We start from the raw sequence: 19127 nt of genomic DNA on the forward strand, positions 1-19127 counted from the left end.
AGTTTTCTCTGCTTTAAAAAGCTTTCTATTTGAACCCGTCGACCTGGAACTTAGCAAAATCCTAAATACACCGTATGGTGGTGCGCCTGTTAAATGCGGAACGTACAGATAAGTTAATATGTAACAGCAATCGGAACAACTCGGCCTTTCTGGATGCACGAAGAAATAACAGCTATTGTACTGCGTAGCGAGAATGGCCGAGTAGTTACGATTGATGTAACAGGTGAATATACTATTGGTATCGGTATCGGATTTTTACCTTATGACTGCTGACAAATTGGACCTCGTTCTTTTAGTATTATAGATTGGACAAGATGCCAATGAGACAGCATCCGATTGAATGACTTTTAAACAGGCATTTAAAAATCAGACAGTTATCTAGTACTATTAGTTATATTTAGTTGGTTTGGTTGTAAGATCGTTTTCAGTATCTGCAAGACAAGAAGAGGTAGCGGGGTGGATTAGCGCTCACAATAGCTTCTTTTTGTTTGCCTTCTGCATGTCATTTGTGAGTTTCGGTTTATTGTTATAAAATACATGTGGCATACATTTTGTCATGGCGGTGCTTTCTTAAAGCGTTGTATAAGATATTGATGTTGCTATAATTTTTTTAAAGGTTAAACGGTGATCTACAGTTTTAAAATCATTTCGGTCATTTGCCGGTTATGCGAGTATTTGATTATATTACTTCTAGATTTATTTTCGTTTTACCCTTTGCTTATTTTATGCCATTATTGTTTATAACATTAGGATTTTTTTTATGTTAAAACGACGTAGAATGTGAAAAAACAATTTACACTGTACTAGTGAAACAGATAAATCTGATCATTTGTGATGTTAGACTTCTATTCCAGATTAAACTAAACTAGTTTCCAGATTTCACCGGTTTTATTTAATTTTTCATGTTAATGGTTGTTTTTTTTACATAACTTTGCACACTTAAGGTGGTAGACCTGGGGTAAGGGGAATAACTCGTACACATACACTTGGTGTCATTGATGCGTTTTATTACGGCCCTTAATTTCAAGCATCTGTGTACACAGATCGTTTACCTTGGATACTGTGACAGACGCTGATTAACAACAATGAGAGGTTTGTTCCAATCGAAAATAAAATCTAAACGCTCGAACTTTTTTAAAAATTTAAACAGGTCTATAAACTTACAAAACACTAATGACCATACGTATGTAAAACATAATTACATCGATATCGGGGCTGAAGAGGAAGTGGAGGATGAAATCGAAGGAATGGTGATAGACAATGATTGGCAAGTTGGCAGACGCATCGTAGAATTGGGTGTCCTGGCGGAAAAGATGTACTGTTGTAGGTGCAATGTTCCTTTGCACCTGCATGATACCATCCATGAAAGAACAACAGGATTTGGCAGTTATCTCCACATAATGTGCACCAACCAAGAATGCCGAACAGTGACAGATGTGCCAACTGGAAAATTCAATATCACTGCCAAGATAGTTATAGGTAGATAATTAAATATCTCAATACTTTTTTAATCAAAACTTATTTCTATTTTTGTACAGATAAAGGACATACCCCCAATGCATGTAAACAGCGTACTACGATAAGCACACCTTTTTCCCCGTTTTATCGCTATATGTTTATTACATTTAATACAACTCTTGTACATTATCGTGTACATTTCATATTTCACCCCACAAAAGTAGAAAAATGTTGCATACATATCTTCAGATTGTATCTGTAGATAATATTTTAGAGAAGATGAGATTGACTTCTATAAATTTTAAATACATAATTGTGTGTATAGTTACTTCCCCTGATTTTTTCCCATTTGAAATTGTCTTCCAAATTTCGTTTCAAAAAAATCTTTTACAATAGGTTATCTATAAGAAAAGATATTTTCAAGTATCAAAAAGATAAAATGATTGTTCAAAGTTCATATTTAAATTAATAATTGCAATGAATGTTATTAATGTGCAGTATATTGTTTACATAAATGAAAAAGTTATAAATTTCCTTTGTCAAGTAGGGTAAGTGAATGAGTGAGTAAGCCAATCAAGGTTGATTAAAAAAACTTCCATTAGTCATTCTTACATATGTCTAGCTGTTCTTAAATTTAATCCCTAGTTTGCTGTTTAAATTGTGTAACATCATAACATAACTCTAGTTTATGTAAAATGAAAAAGGTGAAACTACAAGGAATTTTATTTTTAAAGTTTGAAAAGTTTGAAAATGAATTTCATTTTCAAAGTTTCAAAAGTTTCAAAGCTTACCAAAATTTATGTGCCAGTTCTTATACTACTATTTATAGTAGTCTCAGGCCAGTTTCAACATTTTTTTAAATATGTTACTGCCAGTTTTCTTTTAATACTCTTTAAAACTTTTCCTTTTATTTTGTTCAAGTTTCTAAGTTTTTATTAAATCAGGAAAATCAATACAAGTATAATGATGTCTTCCCCCACATTAACATGATATTACATCACATAAATAAATATATATTATGTATGACAAAATATCAAATCAAGGTTTAATGTTGCAAACAGTTAGTACATGTAAAGGACCACATCAAAAGTTAAATGTAGGATGAAAAACTTAATTTACATATTTTTTTTTCATCCCTAAGTAATTAGTAAGTAATTTTTATTTGTTTGAAATTTAAAATTACCGGATTGACACCAAGCAATACAAAACATACAAACATATATATATATATATATCATATCAAATTCATAAACATTGTATACATATAAAATAGAAGATGTGGTATTATTGCCCATGAGACAACTATCCACAAAAGACCAAAATGACGACAAACATTAAAAACTATAGGTAACCGTACAGCCTTCAACAATGAGCAGCTTCTGAAATAAAACTATGTCATTTTCTGATAGTTTTGACACCAAAAACTTAATCATGTAAAATTTGGAAACACATTTATATTATACAAATATTTGTATTTATTCTTGCCTTTGATATAGATGTTCTCATTTAATTTGTATCAAATTAATTGGTATTATCAATGAAATGCCAAATGAGGATTCAGAAGGGGGGGAGGCCTTACATTGGAAAAAATTTGGTTGATAATATAGAGGAGCACTGAAGTGTGACTGGAGTGGTCCCCTTATGTAAGTCAGCCCCCCCCCCCCCCCCCCCCCCCCCCCCTCTTGCATAAAGTTCTGGATCTGCCACTAAATGCTATTGTACTTATTGCTAGTCTTATGAGAATAATTATAAAAATTAGAAAATGTGGTATGATTGCCTAAAAGATAACTTTCAATCAAAGACCAAAGGATGTAAAAGTTAGCCGCTGTGGGTCACTGAACAGCCTTCAACAATGAACAAAACCCATAACACATAGTCATCTATAATCTAAAATGTCAAGAAATTACAATAATTGTAAAATATATGAATTCAAACTTATGTATGAAATTCCATTGTTACTGAACTAGTATACATGTACATATTTGCTTAGGGGCCAGCTGAAGGACGCCTCCGGGTACAGGAGCTTCTCACTACATTGAAGAATCATTGGTGGCCTTCGGCTCTTGTCTGCTCTATGGTGGGGCTTTAATACATTCCCAACTTCCTTTCTCAATTTTACATTTTGTACAAAACAAAGAGTTATATGTACCGGTAATCATATACATTTTGTACTATTAATTCAAAATGAATTTCCTTCTATTTATGTTATGAAATAACTCATGTCAATAAGCTAAAACCAATTTAAATGTAATTTTTGTTTCATAAAATGTTTTCTTTCATGTAGGAATGATACATGCTGGCCTAGGATATGCACAAATAAGAAACTTTCTGACAGAGTGTAACTTGCCAGTGATGAGTAAATCTTGCTTCCAAAAACATGAGAAGAAAATTGGAAAAATCTTTGTGTCTGCTGCTGAAGAATCATGTAAGAATGCCCAACAACTGGAAAAGGAAATTTCTGCAGATAAGGTAATACTACATATCATATTATAATAAATTTGACTTTACATTTTAATCTACTGCTGGACCTCTTTCAAAGCTGACTTATACATAATATCAAAATAAGAAAAAGTTGTAGCCAATGAGACATCTCTCCACAGAATACCAAATTACACAGGAATTATCAACCACAGGTCACCCTACGGCCTTTAAAATAAACAATGAGCAAAGCCTATACTGCAAAGTCTGCTATTAAAGACACTGAAATTACAAATGTAATACTATTCAAGATTTATTTATTCAATTATATATATATATAAAATACTGAAGAATATTTTTCTAGACATTCAATGCGTTGTTTCTTCAGTGGGAGGGACCTGACAAACTTACATCTTGTACACAAAAAATATAAACTTATAATTTTTTTCCTTATCTGCATAGTATCGTCTATTCTAGAGGATCTGGTACAATTCAGAAAATTTACTGGTTGATCTTTTTTTTTAGACTTCTATATATAATAAATATATATATATATATATATGTTAAATATTGGGCTGAAACAGATCAATAAATTTATTTCAAAAGGAATAATAAAATTTGTAAATTTTTGACTGTTTTTTTTTTTTTATAATTCTTTTATATGAAGCTAAAATGAACAATATAAATTTAAGAAATTTAAACAATTTGTTAACTACCTTATTGCAATGACTAATTTAAAAAAAATCATGAATTTTAGGAGTTGGAGCTTGAGGTCAGTTTTGATGCAGGTTGGCAGAAACGGGGATCCGGATTTAATTACAATAGCTTAACAGGTAAACTTGACTTTGTAAAAGAGGGATGAAAGATACCAGAGGGGGACATTAAAACCCATAGATCAAAGATAAACTGACTACGCCATGGCAATGATGGATAAATAAGAAAAAAGTTTTCACTTTATTTAACTTTGCATTAATTATTTATATTTGTTGGTACAATTTCATTGGTGAAATTGTCTAAAAAGATCAAAACCTGTTATCACAATCCGATACAAATACTATATAGATATAGGAAGATGTATAGTATATATATAAATTTCAATTATTAATGGACACTGGGGTATCCAGGGGTTGGAACCAATCCCCCCCTTTTTTTTAAATGGCTGTATCCGCCCCTGATGGGTATACAACAAACTACATGTTCATTCAATATTTCACATTATATGACATACAATATATATATATATGTTTTATGTATGAGATTCTCACTTATATATCAGTATACTAGTAGTACTACCAGCTGGTCAACCTAAAAATAATGTAATGAATGAACATTTGTAGACCTGCTAGCTTAGATGCATTTCGATTCAAGTTCACAATATTTAATACAGAATCAGATGTTATATACAAATTTAGACTATTGATTCATGTTGACAAATATTTCTACTGTTATAGAGAATTTCTATACTTCATAGAAGTACTAAGTATATATACATGTATACAGTCTCTATTTTAGATTTATTGAGTTTTATTCTTTCTGGCTGACTGATCCAATCCTACATGATTTTCTATTCATATTTTAAATAAATATTTAGTCTATTTCTAACAAATAAAATTTCTACCAAACTATGTAATTTCAAATTGAATTACAGGACATGCTTCAATGATAGGAAAGCAAACAGGGAAAGTGACCTGTTATGATATCAGAAGTAAAAGTTGTAAATTTTGTGAGCATCATGAGGGAAAGAAAGACACAGTTCCAAGTCATGACTGCTGTAGAAATTGGTATGGGTCTAGCAAGTCTATGGAACCAGATATGGCTGTTTCCATGGCACATAAGATGAATGATAATGAATGCCCGATTGATGTAATTCATGCTGACAATGATTCTACTACCATGTTAAAACTGAAACTGGACTTTGAAAACTTGAAGAAAAAGGACGACCAAAATCACACTACAAAGGGAATAACAAAATCACTGATTGAATTGTCTAAAAGGTAATGAAAGTTATGTTTTCAGTCATATTGGTTTTTTGGGCTCTTGTCTTAGCTATGAGGATCTAAAAGGGGATTCTTTTTTTTATGCAATTTTCTTTAATTTTCAGCACCTCATTATTCCCTAATCTTTATTATTTTGTCCATTCCTCTCTATTCTTTATTTGTTGCCCATAATTTTCTATTCTATAAGCCCTCATTAACACCCTCACCTATGTTGAGCAAATCAAATTACAACATTTATTGTTCACTGGATTGGCATTTCAGTGGGCCAGTGGTGGATCCAGAAATTTTCATAGGTAGGGGACCACTGACTGCCTTAGAGGGGACACTCTGGTCACCAACAGTGATTTCCTATATAATCAACCAAATTCTTCCTCTCAGAAAAAAGGGGTTCTATTTAGGTTCAATCAATCAATATTAGATAAAAAAGAGATTTTTCATCCCTGTGCAGTTTTAGTCAAACTAACTTTAATTTAATTATTCATTAAACACCCTGATTTTAAGTTACAACTGATGTAATGATAAATTATATGATTTTGTAGGCACAAGGAGCTGAAGCCAGGAGAGGTAATTCCCTATTTGAACAGATGTTTCATGTATGCTATAACACAGAACAGCAGTAGTGAACTTGAAATTGATGAGGGTCTTTCCAGAATTGTTCCCCATGTCTTTGGAGATCATGAATTGTGTGGTGCAGTAGACTGGTGTACATTTAAAGATGATCCTATATCTTTCAAGTATGCATGACTAATGATGATTTTTTATGGTTCTTTTTATATTGGAACATTGCTGTCTTATTCACATCTAACCACATCACTTTTTTACCTGAAAACCTTTATATTTTCAGGCGTGGATCCAGCCATTTTAAAAATGAGGGGTTCCCAACCCGGAGTAAAGGGGGCTTCCAAGTATATGTCCCCATTCAAATGCTTTGATCTTCCAAAAAAAGGGGTCCAACCCCCGGAACACCCCCCTTGTACTTGAGGTTTTCTGCTAGCAGTTAGGTCATTTAATTTTTGCAAATTTTTAATTGTAATGAAAATTAAAAAAAAAAAAAAAAAACTAGTTCATATAAAAATAACTTTAAAAAAAATAATTATAGTTCAACTGTACAAACAAATGCTAACATTATTAAATATGTAAACATTTATTGTATATAAGATATAAGAAGATGTGGTATGAGTGTCAATGAGACAACTTTCCATCCAATAACAAATTGGAGAAAAAAAACCTAATCTGTAAAAGTATGGTCTTTGACACAGGGCCTATACACATTTTTACCTAGTCATAAATGTAAAAAAATAATAATCATATTCAGCTAAATGACATATGTCATCTTAATCTGTTATTACAAACTATAAGCAGATAGGGCATATATCCTTATGCAATACAAATTTTACATACATTCATGTCAATACCAACCATATTGAACACATTAGTAATACTTGTGTAATAGTTTAGCTTGATTAAATTACCTTAAGATTTAAAGAAATTTTGTTTATTTAGATATAAAAGTCTTCCTAATGGAAAGCCTCTGATTAGTGAAGATTTGAGGAGAGATTTAGAGAATCTTATAGAGAAATATAAGAGCAAAGCATCTTCACTCAGAAATTTAGGATCCACACAGGCTAATGAGAGCTTCAACCATTCTGTAGCAACGAAAGCTCCAAAATCCAAGTGAGTAAAGTTTCTATAATATTGTTAAGTTAAAAATAGAAATAACACATGTTTTTATTATGGCCAGAACTATTATTAGGGTTGCTCCTGAATAAGAAATTTTAAGGATTTTTTTTTCTGTTATTATTTTGAATATTATTATAGATAGTGATAATTTGTAAACAGCAATATATGTTAGCAAAGTGAGATTTAAAAATAAGTCGCCTTTACAAAAATGCACATGGTCAAAGTTAACCATTTCTTGTAAAAAAAAAATAAAACTTTTACAAATGCCTTCTCGGAAGCCTGAAACAACTGAGACAAATTTAACGAAAACTTGGCCACAAATAATCATTAGAGTATTTAGATTTTTAAAATATATCCATTGACCCTGCCTGCAAACCAAAATGGCAGACATGGCTAAAAATAAAACATTGGGAAAAAATGCTATTTTTTACTTTTAATTTCTAAAACTATAGCAAAAGTATAACGGCTGTATTATTGGATGCATCAATTGTAAATGAAAAATATCATGTGAGTGACACATGTTTTTATATTTCAGACACTATGGTGGTTCACAATCCCTGGCAAGTAGAGTGTCATCAGCTGTGCTTCAAAAGAATGAAGGTTACAATTACTTAGAACAGGTAAATGTGAATTTTTGTAGGTTTTCATAATTCTTGATAAATCTAAGAAAAGCCATTGCTACCTTTTGTAGCCGACTATACAGTTTTGGTATCCTCATTGTTGACAACTGTAAAAATGCCTATAATGACTTGAATCCACTTTGTATAAAATTTAGCAATATATTGTCTTATTGACAATCATACCACATTTTGTTTTTACAAATTTATACATAATCATTTACAATTTATTTAAGGAATGACTGTAATATTTTTTCTGTCTATGAAGAAAATATAACATAAAAAATTTGATGCACACTAAATAACTCGCATAGCAGGTTATTTAACAGTGTGCACCAATTTTTTTATGTTATTTTGAATAGACAGAAAAAATATTACAGTCATTTCTTATAATTTAATTCTAAATTCCATTTTAAACCGTAGAAAACCATGAAAAAACATTGATGATGTCATGGTCACATGACTAAATTATGTCTATGGGCTCATAAAAAAATAACATCAACTGATCAGAAGACATGTTAAAAAATGTACATTCAAAATTAAATTATTTTCATAAAGTTTTACATCAGCATTACTACAATTGAAATGGTTACTTCCTTTATTTTTAGGGGTATGAGTGTGCCCCAAAATAGGGTCCCTTTTTCATGCCCGGCTGGTTAGAACAGGGTCTTCTTTTTCATGTCCAGCTGGTTAGAACAGGGTATCTTTTTCATGCCCTGCTGGTGAAAACAGGATCTTTTTTAAACAAAGTATTTGTCTAGAACATGACCATTTATTTAACTTTTTATGGAGCAAAAGGAGTTGATTAGAATTTTTTTTTTTTTTGCTTTATTCTTAATCCTTGTTGAATTGTATGATTGTAGTAAAAAAACGTGTCTAGAACAGGGTATACATTTTTTGAGCGGGTCTAGAACAGGTATACATTTTTTGAGCCTGTCTAGAACAGGGTATACATTTTTTGAGCCGGTCTAGAACAGGGTATACATTTTTTGAGCGGGTCTAGAACAGGGTATGTTTTTCAATGTTTACTAGTTAGAACAGGGTTTCATTTGGCATAGTTATACTTAAAGGTTAGTCAGTAGCCCCCAGGGATACCATGCAGCAAACTTTTTGCTTTTGTATAAGCATATGATTCTTACTAACTGCGACTTTTTGAGGTTAACCTTTAAAATATTTACTACATAATATTTTTTGCTTTGTTTGCCTCAGTTTTAATTTAATCATTACATTTGCCTCACATACATGACATACAAATGTGTCAGTTATAAAAATTTTAATCTGTAATTCTTACATCATAATATTTCAGATGAATGAAGCTGCACTTCTTTCACCTGGAGAATATACAAAAAGTATTGCAAAGAAACTTGATTCAGAAAAACTCAAGAGAAAGATTAAGAGGCAAAGTCGTGAGTTCAAGAAAAAACGGACTGAACTAAAGAAAAAAAGGAATAAGAAAGAAAGGCGACTAAATATTCATGAACCGGTTTCATATCAATCTGAAGTTGCAACAATAGGTTTATCAGATACTGAGGCCATTACTATACCATCGCCTTTGAAATTGGACGGCACAGAATCCTTCACATTTTTTGATCTTGAAACCACAGGTTTAAGTAGAGTAAGTGATATTACTCAGATAGCAGCTGTACATGATAAGAAATTATATCAATCTTACGTTTTACCTAGATGCGATATTTCATTTGAAGCCTCAAAAGTAACCGGAATAACCTGCTGTCTGGCTAAAAATAAAATGTATGTGCACGGAAAAGAAGTGGATACTAAATCCCAATATGAATCATTATTAGATTTTATTGAATTTTTAAAAACAATTCCAAATCCAATCCTTGTTGGACATAACATATGTAATTTTGACATGGCAATTTTGTCAAACAAATTGAAGGAATTCAATTTATTTTCTTCATTTTGTAATGTAACTTCAGGATTTCTTGACACACTTAAATTAGCAAAAAGGATTTTCCCCCGAAATGAAGTAGACAATTACAAACAATCAACTCTTATTTTAAAGTATGTTGGTATGGAATACAGTGCACACAATGCCATAGAAGATGTACAGTCCCTTCAACATTTATTTCACCAAAAAATGAAGAATAACTGTAAACATATCGATCTACATAGCATTTACTATTGCAGTTGCAAATCTACTTATGACAGTTTAGTGCAAAACAAAACTGTGAGCAGAGATACTTGTATGAGACTTGCAAAGAATGGAATATCTTTATCCCACTTACAGATAGCTAACAGTAGAGATGCAAACGGAATTAAATTATTGTTTCAAGAGTTCAACATTCCTACCAAAACTGCCTCTATATTTGTTTCTGCTTTTGCAACTGAACAGTAAATTTCAATAGTCATGACGAAAGAAGTTTTTGTTACAGGAATGCTGTTATCAGATTAATATGCACAGAATGTTTGAACTTGTCATAATGTACACCATCAGGTTTATAATGTATCAATTTATATTGTGTTTTGTCTTGAAAAGATATATTGGTTATTCTTTTCTATGAGCTAAATATCTTACTTGATTAATCTTTTTTATAAACTACATTTGTAGTAACTGCACTTAAATTTGTAGCATACATATTTCAAAACAAAAAGATCTATCTGAGAAATATTCACATTAAATTTTCTATACAGCTAATTTGGAAACCTCAGAACTAGAATTCATTGTGATAGGACACCATTAATACAGTAAGATTTGTATGCCCCACCTACAATAGTAGAGGGGCATTATGTTTTCTGGTCTGTAAGTCTGTTCGTCCCTCGGTTCATTCGTTTGTTAGTCTGTCTGTCCCGCTTCAGGTTAAAGATTTTGGTGAAGGTAGTTTTTGTATGAAGTTGAAGTCCAATCCACTTGAAACTTAGTATACATGTGCCATATGATATGATCTTTCTAATTGTAATGTCTAATTAGAGTTTTGACCCCAATTTTACTGTTCACTGAACATGGAAAATGATAGTGCAAATTTCAATTAAAGTTTTTTGGTCAAGGTAGTTTTTGATGAAGTTGAAGTCCAATCAACTTGAAATGTAGTATACATGTTCCCTATGATAAGATCATTCTAATTTTAATGCCAAATTAGAGAATTTATTCCAATTTCATGGTCCACTAAACATAGAAAATGATAGTGCGAGTGGGGCATCCGTGTACTGTGGACACATTCTTGTTTCATATTTTTTGGAAAGTCTATGCATGTATGTACATGTATATATATCTTTACTGCAAAGTGATAACTTTTTAAAAACTACTTCTAAAGGTGTGTGGCAAAATATTTATAAAGTCCTTTTAACAAACCAATTCTAGGCAAGCAAGCATGAACTTTCACATTGGAATCATTTCAAGAAGTTTGAGTTTTTTATGTTTTGTAATAAATATGAAATTACTATATATTGTATGCCAATGTGATTTGATGATAGATATGAACTCAATTTACTGTCAGTTAGTTTTGTTATAATGTTCATTCAATCATATTTTTTTATGATAAATAATAAAATTATACCTTCTCAAATGGCATACATACTAACTTAGGAATTCTATTTTTTTAAATTTCATTTTGGCTTTATCAAATACATGCATTTAATTTTAGCAGAACATGATTTGCAGAACAGGATGCAACCCTCTGGCGCACCTTGAAAAGTCGTAAGGTTGTAAGTCCCTGGCGTAGATGGAATAAGCTCGTAAACTTGAACTGCTGCAAATCATAGTGTGGGGAGAATTGGAAATTTTATTTTAAAAACTGGTGTTTGATGAGTATGTATGTTGTTTGGGTGTTTGGTGAATTATATCATTAGTATATTCAGTTATGTTTTCTTGACTTTTTCTCTTTAAACACAAACACTGTTTAAAGGATTAAATATATAGTGTGCTTCACATTTTTTCATGTTTCAGTTACTCAAAGAATTCCGTGAAAACAAAAATTTGATTGATCAATGTTGATATCTTACATTTGTACTGCAGTTTAAAAAAAAATCCCAAAAACTAAATATATTGGATGGCAACGACTAGACAGCATTTGTTTACCCTTTGTATGCTGTTGTTGCACCCTGCTGGAACTAAAGAGTATATTGTTATTATAACAAACTGTTATATTTGAAACATATATACTAATTCTACTGAGATAATGAGAACTTTCAACATGTTCAAACTGCATATAAAAAAGTAGTGAAATATTTTTATTTTTCTCTTGGTAAGTGACACATTTAGATCAGATCTCGTGCAGACAGGCTTGGGATCACTTTCTATATACCATGGGTAAAGAAAGATGTGGTGTGAGGGCCAATGAGACAACTCACCATCGAAATAACAATTTAAAAAAGTAAACCATATAGTAATGTATGGCCTTCAACACCGAGCCTTGGTTCACACCGAACAACAAGCTATAAAGGACCCCAAAATTACTAGTGAAAAACCATTCAATCGGGAAAGTGATAGGACGTGCCCCTGGAATAGGTCACCTTTTCAAGTCTGAAAATATGTGAATAAGTTGAGAAAACTATCAGAAATATATGGTAAGGTAAATAAGTTTTCATAACTTTGTCTTTATTGGTGTTCATGTTTTTATCAACCAATTTTTGACATTTTTGGTTTTCCTCTTCTACATGTACTACATTCATGACATTATACATCACAGGATACTCAAACAATATGGGAAAAGGTAACATTTTACCTAGGCAATACATGAAAAGGTTTACATTTTTGTTAACCTAAATTTTATGAAAAGGATGGGGTAAAAGAAACACAGCGACACCTATCAATTGAGTATTGAAGCCTCCCTACCCCCCCCCCCTTTTTTGCCCCATCTTGAGCAGATAGGTTGCAGATTTGAATAATGCAGAAAGGGACATGCAGACTTGAAAAATATGATATAATGGATTACAAATTCAGCAGTCTTACCAAAATCTTATGATCATCATATGGATGCAACTCTGAAAAGTCGGATCAAAATCTGAAGTCTTCAGATTCAAAACTGTTCAAGTCCTAGCAATTATCGGCCTATTGCAGGTTGTGCTCTTGTGGGTAATATCTCAACTACTATCAAAATACTAGCTAAAGCTAACAATTTACTCACATTAGCACACAGAAAGTATTTTGAAAGTGAAGGATTGGGTCCTTGTTGGTGTACACAAGTAAAAAAATATGACGGAGCGGTTGTAGTCCAGGGGAATGAAACCAATGTCATTGTGATAAAACGAAATTTTACACTATTTATGTTTGGGCCTATGTAACTTAGTTAATACATAAGTGGAAGAAGGATGTGTCACAAACAAACTCACTTATGGAGTAACTTATACGGTAAATGCATAGATTTTATCAAACTTCCACTCAAGACGCTTCTTTCTTGGCACCCTCCCCCTTTTTTTCTACGTCCGGGGTCCGCATGTTGAAGATAACTACTATTAGAAATGAACAACGGAATTATCTTATATATATATTCATTGTGTTAAGCAACATCTTGAACTGTTATACCATAAATTATGGCTATGAGGGTTTATAGATGTCAATTTTGGTTATTTTCTTCAAAAAACCCTATTTTAGGGGGTCCATTTGGTCACTTCGATCAAATTTTTCGTAAAATTTCAAACGGTGAAAATTTATAAAAAGTTGTCATATGAAAAATATATGACTGATAAGTGTTCCAGTAGTTTTATATGCAAATTAAACGACAAAATATTTTTCCACATGTATTTATTTATAAAAAGTGTCAAATGAGACTTACCCAAGTTTTGCATGTATCTGTTAGTTCCTACCTTACATTTTATTAAAAAATATCACATATGCCTATTATAGGTTATATTTACTTTAGAATATGATACCATAATACAATCAAATAGTAACAGCCATAATTTAGGCCGTGCATTTTCTCGAATATATGAATATATTTACCTATTGGTATTTTGGACTGGCTTAAATGATGGCCGAAATTGACCATATTCAATCAATTCTAAAAATAGAACTAAACGGTCAATTTTGTTTAAACTTGTCCAGAACATGTATTGAGGCATACCTATTGATTGGTATAAATTTAAAAAATATTAAGTCATTTTTTGGTCTGGTGTTGTCTCTTTCATTTTTTTGTTCTTTAGGAAGTTAATAAATCAAGTTTCACCTTAACATCCCTTCAAACATAAAAAAAATAATATCCAAGATAATTCTGTCTCTGAAAATGTAAAAAAAAATCGAAATTAAAATATTTTTAATGCAGTATCTTTCTTTATATGTTGTTATTTTGGTGAACTAATACAAATAATGTTACAATGATTAGTAGATAATTGTGTAATATATCGAAAGCTGGTTTTATTTGAATTCATAAAGGTCTTAAACCAAAATAATTCTTTCAAAATGGTAAATTATTGAATCAATTTTAACACTTTTGACCATGCATATATGTTTTTACAATTCTAACTTGGTGCTGTGAATTGCATTCAATACAGCATTCATTTGGTCCAAAGGATTGATCCTGTTGAGTTTTAATGTGTTAAAAATGTTAAAGACCTGTAGTGCAGCCACTGCCTGTTAACTGACAGTTTGAAAATTAAGATATCCATTTGCGTTTCCCTCGGTTTAAGTTCGTTACCCCAATTTTGGTTTTTTTCATGGATCTATGAGTTTTGAACAGCGGTATACTACTGTTGCCTTTATTAACAAGAAAAATGTCGTTAAATTTTCTTGATTTCTATGTAAGGGAATGAATTTATATTTAATCTAGAGCTTAATCGTGTTGAAATATTATGTTTGAGGAATTTTTATATCTGCAATTCATGCGTTATCTGTTCGTTGACAATTTTTATAACATAAACGGTACCAAATTCCTGCACCAACTTTGAAACTCATTGTACAAGGAATTGTTCTAGGTTTTCTTTAGAGCAAAAAATGCATTGACCCATTGGCTGTAACTCATGAAAACTTGATAAGATCAAAGCATTCATGTGTCCACACTTGTTAATAAAGTCATTATTCAAGCTTTCATAAAAAGACTAAATGGAAATTTTTGACAGAAAGTCGAGTAATGAAATATAAAACTTATCCTTTCAAAATACAATATGTTGTGTATGTACAACTGTTTGAAGATATGATACTAACACAAATGCCTATTCAATATATACCTTGAATAAAATATCTAAAATAAATTGAAAGCTTTATATCTTATTTTGAAAGGCTGATAAAAAATCATATGTACAATACTAATTAAGAGGGTTTGTACCAAAGTTGTTTAAAATGTTGAATGGATGATCCATTACTTGTTTTTCCTCGATCTTACATGATATAATTTTTTTGAAACACTGGTGTGGTATGTTTAAAAGTCAACTAAAGATACACCATTCAGAAAACTTGCTCATAAAGTTTCACCTTCAACACTAACTAATAACAACACCATTCATAAACTTGTTAATATTACATTTGTGCCAATCAACCAAAGATATGTTTTTATTGTCAAACCTATGTGTCAATGTAATTAGTTTTAGTTTGTAAGGGACGACATCAAAAGGCAAATGTAGGATAAAAAAACTTAATTCACATAGTTTTTCACTGATCCCCCTTCTTAAATTAATTTAGGAAAAAATGATTTACCTATATCAATATATGTAAAATAAATCGATTTTGGATTAACATAACTTGAAGCAATGTTGCCCCCCCCCCCCCCCCAAAAAAAAAAACCTATTCGATTTAAGTTTGTTTATCCTACATCGATCTTTTGATGTCGTCCCTAAACTTGATCTGATTTTACTCAATCGATTTATGAATGTCTAACAGCGGTACACTTCGGTTACCTTTATTTCATTACGAAAATATGGTTATGTTCCGGACCATATGAGTATTTGGACCATACGCGTATGGTCATGACCATACGGGTATATACTCATACGGTTCGACCATACACGTATGGTCAGACCGTACGCGTATGGTCGGGGTAATTAACAGGTATACTTAACTCTTCATATAACCCTTCTAGTTGTCATGTCATTGAAATGAAAACCTACACAAGGTCATTCTATAATAGATCTAAAAAATAAATTTAAAAATAACAAAACTATCAAAATAAAATAAGCAGATTCACACATTAAATTTAATCACTTAGTCTAGTCAAAACTATTGTAAACACATTTTTGTTCATGACCTATATGTTAGTACGATTGAATTGCAAAATGTTGACTTTCAGTTATATCTTAATGAACTGTTACACAAAAAGTCAACTGTTTTACTATAAACTGACGTAAAGGTCGACAGGATAAAGAAACTTTATATAATTAGCATTAGCAGTGCAATATTCAGAATTTTGTATACTTAATAAACTTGTTTTTGTTTAAAAAAAAATGAATGACGTCACTGGCAAGGACCCGTGGTTAATTTTCAAAGTTGTCTGGTGATAGAATGTACTATAGTCATGTTACGATATTGGAGATCAAGAGCTGGTTAAAACACCGTAGACACATCGGAATGACCCAGGACCAAAGAAAAGCTTTGGTACCGTGTGGAGATGAATGTCACACTACGTATACATGAAAAAATACAAGAAGCGATGAAAACTTATTTTGGCATCAATATTTCATGTTAATTAAATTGTAAATAATACATTTGCTTGAAGCAATAGTTGTTTTTTATGATATTTTCTAATTCATATTATTAGTTTTTTGTATCTATATGGTCCAAATACTCATAGGGTCCGGCCCGTTTATAACCAAACGAGTATATACTCATATGGTCCAACCATACGCGTACAGTCGGTCCATACGTGTATGGTCGGACCATATGAGTATACACATATGGCCATGACCATACGCGTAAGGTCCAATTACTCATATGGTACGGAACAGTTACACGATTTGAACATTAACATTGTTTTACATAGTCGTTAACACAAAAGTTCAAAAACTACATTTCAGTTTTCATTGTTGTTTACTATTGGTTCCTATTTTTTGTTTTGTTTTGTTGGTTTTTTTGCCACGACGTTGTCAATTTGTTTTTACTTATTATATACATTGTGTCAAAAAGAAGATGCGACATGATTGCCAATCAGACAAAATCTAAAAAATCCTCAATAATAAAAAAAAATCCTGTGTAGTACATGTTTAGAACAAAAAAACATTTTTCTTACAAACCTTGATTTAAGATTTAAGCATTTGTCTATAAAGTAAATGGTAGGTACCAAATGGCAAAGGTACAAAATTACGAAAAGTAATTGCTACCTGTTTGAAACGGTACATGTGTAACGCTGATGATGAAAACTTATCAGTAATTGAAAACCTCTTCAATATATAAAAATAACAGATTGTCAAATTAAATCAGACAACATCTTACAATTTTATTAGTTGTTAAACTATGTAGAAACTGACAGTTCAACTTCAACTAAAAATGCATGGAAATAAATAAACGATATGCCAGATCATATATATATATAAATAAAACACCTTGAAAATGAAAATTTCAATTCTGGGAGTTGGATAGAATACATAAAAACAAAAAGGACAACTGTTGTAAATGCAAATAGGAAGGAGATTAACTTTCAAATTTGATAAAACCTGATTTTTCTTTCATCCTTACCGAGTTTATCTGGAATAAGTGGACACAACGGCAAACAATCTTCGCTCAGAATTTTACTACACACATAAGTCACGTTGTTATCTGATTTTATCACTGACTGTGTTGACTGTACTATATGAGATGATGGAGCACTTGGAGAACCCTTTGGTATCCCTAATAGTGATGGTTGTAACTGTGCTAGGCGAGACGAACTCGAGTACAACTGGTCCGATACTTGTACCCATTTTGACATAAGTGTGAAAGATGCCTGTTGAACGGACAAATTATATGCTATCGTAATCAGAAACAAAAACACTAAGAACAAAGATTTAAAAACTGATCCTCTTGCGAAATGCCGTACATTCGCATCCCTCATTCCATTCACGTGTGGTCACTATTCAACGTTAGCAATATTTTTCTAGATTTTCTGTCACCAAATATTAAGTACGGTTTGAAATTGAGTTGTTCTTTTCACGTCGGTCAAGATATTATTGAAACTGATTAGTTCGCCTATTTTCACTTTTCACGTCGGTCAAGATATTATTGAAACTGATTAGTTCGCCTATTCAATGTCGATTTACATAGGTGATAGAAATATATACTGGTTATTGGTAATTTTACAAGAATCTGTTCTGTCCTTCTACGAAAAACCGAAGAAAACACAACCAACTATTTATATTACATTTCGATTAATCCAGTGAGATGATAAAGGTTATGACCTTTGTGTCATGTTATGAATACATCGGCAACCACATGGTGTTTATTTTTTGTATACAATAGGTCAAACAATGGTTAAATAGTCAAAAAATAGATATAAATAAAAATTAAGAGAAATGAACTTTTTTTTGTAATAAAAAATACAATCAACTATTACTAAAACGAAACAAACATAAAAATAGACAAACAGTTTGCAATTATATAGTTCAGTAAAAATAAGATTTTGTATGACAGAACTGTTGAAAGACAACCTGTGATGGTTGCGTAAGACACAGTGGATTGTCCGTCACATTAATTTTGTATTCAATAATGTAGAAAATTTGTTATTATTTTTTTTGTTCCTTTCAAACTTCTAAACAAAATTGCAAAGATAACATGATATTAAATTAGAATTGAAGTATTACATTTAATACAAAATTGTTCCTTGCAAAATCAGAATCAAAAATTTTATTTTATCATGCAGGCAAAAAATAACCAAGTTCAAAATCCTGTCAAGTAGCGCGTCCAGAAAATTCCGTATGAAACTCTGATATTACGCTATGCTGTTTTATTATAATTTGATGATATTTTGTATTTACATCATATGGTTTTGACGTTCCGTAATGCTGTTTTGATATAACACTATGTAATGGTCATTACTCAATGATATTTCGATATGGTTTTGTCTTGACTTGATAATCAATATGGTCTTTGTTATTACTCAAT

General features: G+C 31.3%; 2 protein-coding genes across 2 annotated transcripts in view; one reads left to right on the forward strand and one right to left on the reverse strand.

Moving 5' to 3' along the window:
• LOC134686571 (beta-1,4-N-acetylgalactosaminyltransferase bre-4-like) overlaps nucleotides 1-17958 on the reverse strand; it is a 31136-nt gene extending 13178 nt beyond the window's left edge. Inside the window, exon 1 of the mRNA XM_063546242.1 lies at nucleotides 17727-17958. Within this exon, the coding sequence (XP_063402312.1) occupies nucleotides 17727-17958 (232 nt within the window). The remainder of the gene's footprint in view (nucleotides 1-17726) is intronic.
• LOC134686732 (uncharacterized) lies at nucleotides 1457-12028 on the forward strand. The gene is made up of 8 exons (XM_063546439.1): nucleotides 1457-1479; nucleotides 3743-3927; nucleotides 4634-4709; nucleotides 5525-5870; nucleotides 6413-6607; nucleotides 7377-7547; nucleotides 8089-8173; nucleotides 9477-12028. The coding sequence occupies exons 2-8, from the start codon at nucleotides 3745-3747 to the stop codon at nucleotides 10524-10526; spliced, it is 2106 nt and encodes a 701-aa protein (XP_063402509.1). The 5' UTR covers nucleotides 1457-1479; nucleotides 3743-3744; the 3' UTR covers nucleotides 10527-12028.
• Nucleotides 17959-19127: the final 1169 nt, after the last annotated feature.

Source organism: Mytilus trossulus, chromosome 10 (assembly GCF_036588685.1).
Source record: "Mytilus trossulus isolate FHL-02 chromosome 10, PNRI_Mtr1.1.1.hap1, whole genome shotgun sequence".
Lineage (NCBI taxonomy): Eukaryota > Metazoa > Mollusca > Bivalvia > Mytilida > Mytilidae > Mytilus > Mytilus trossulus.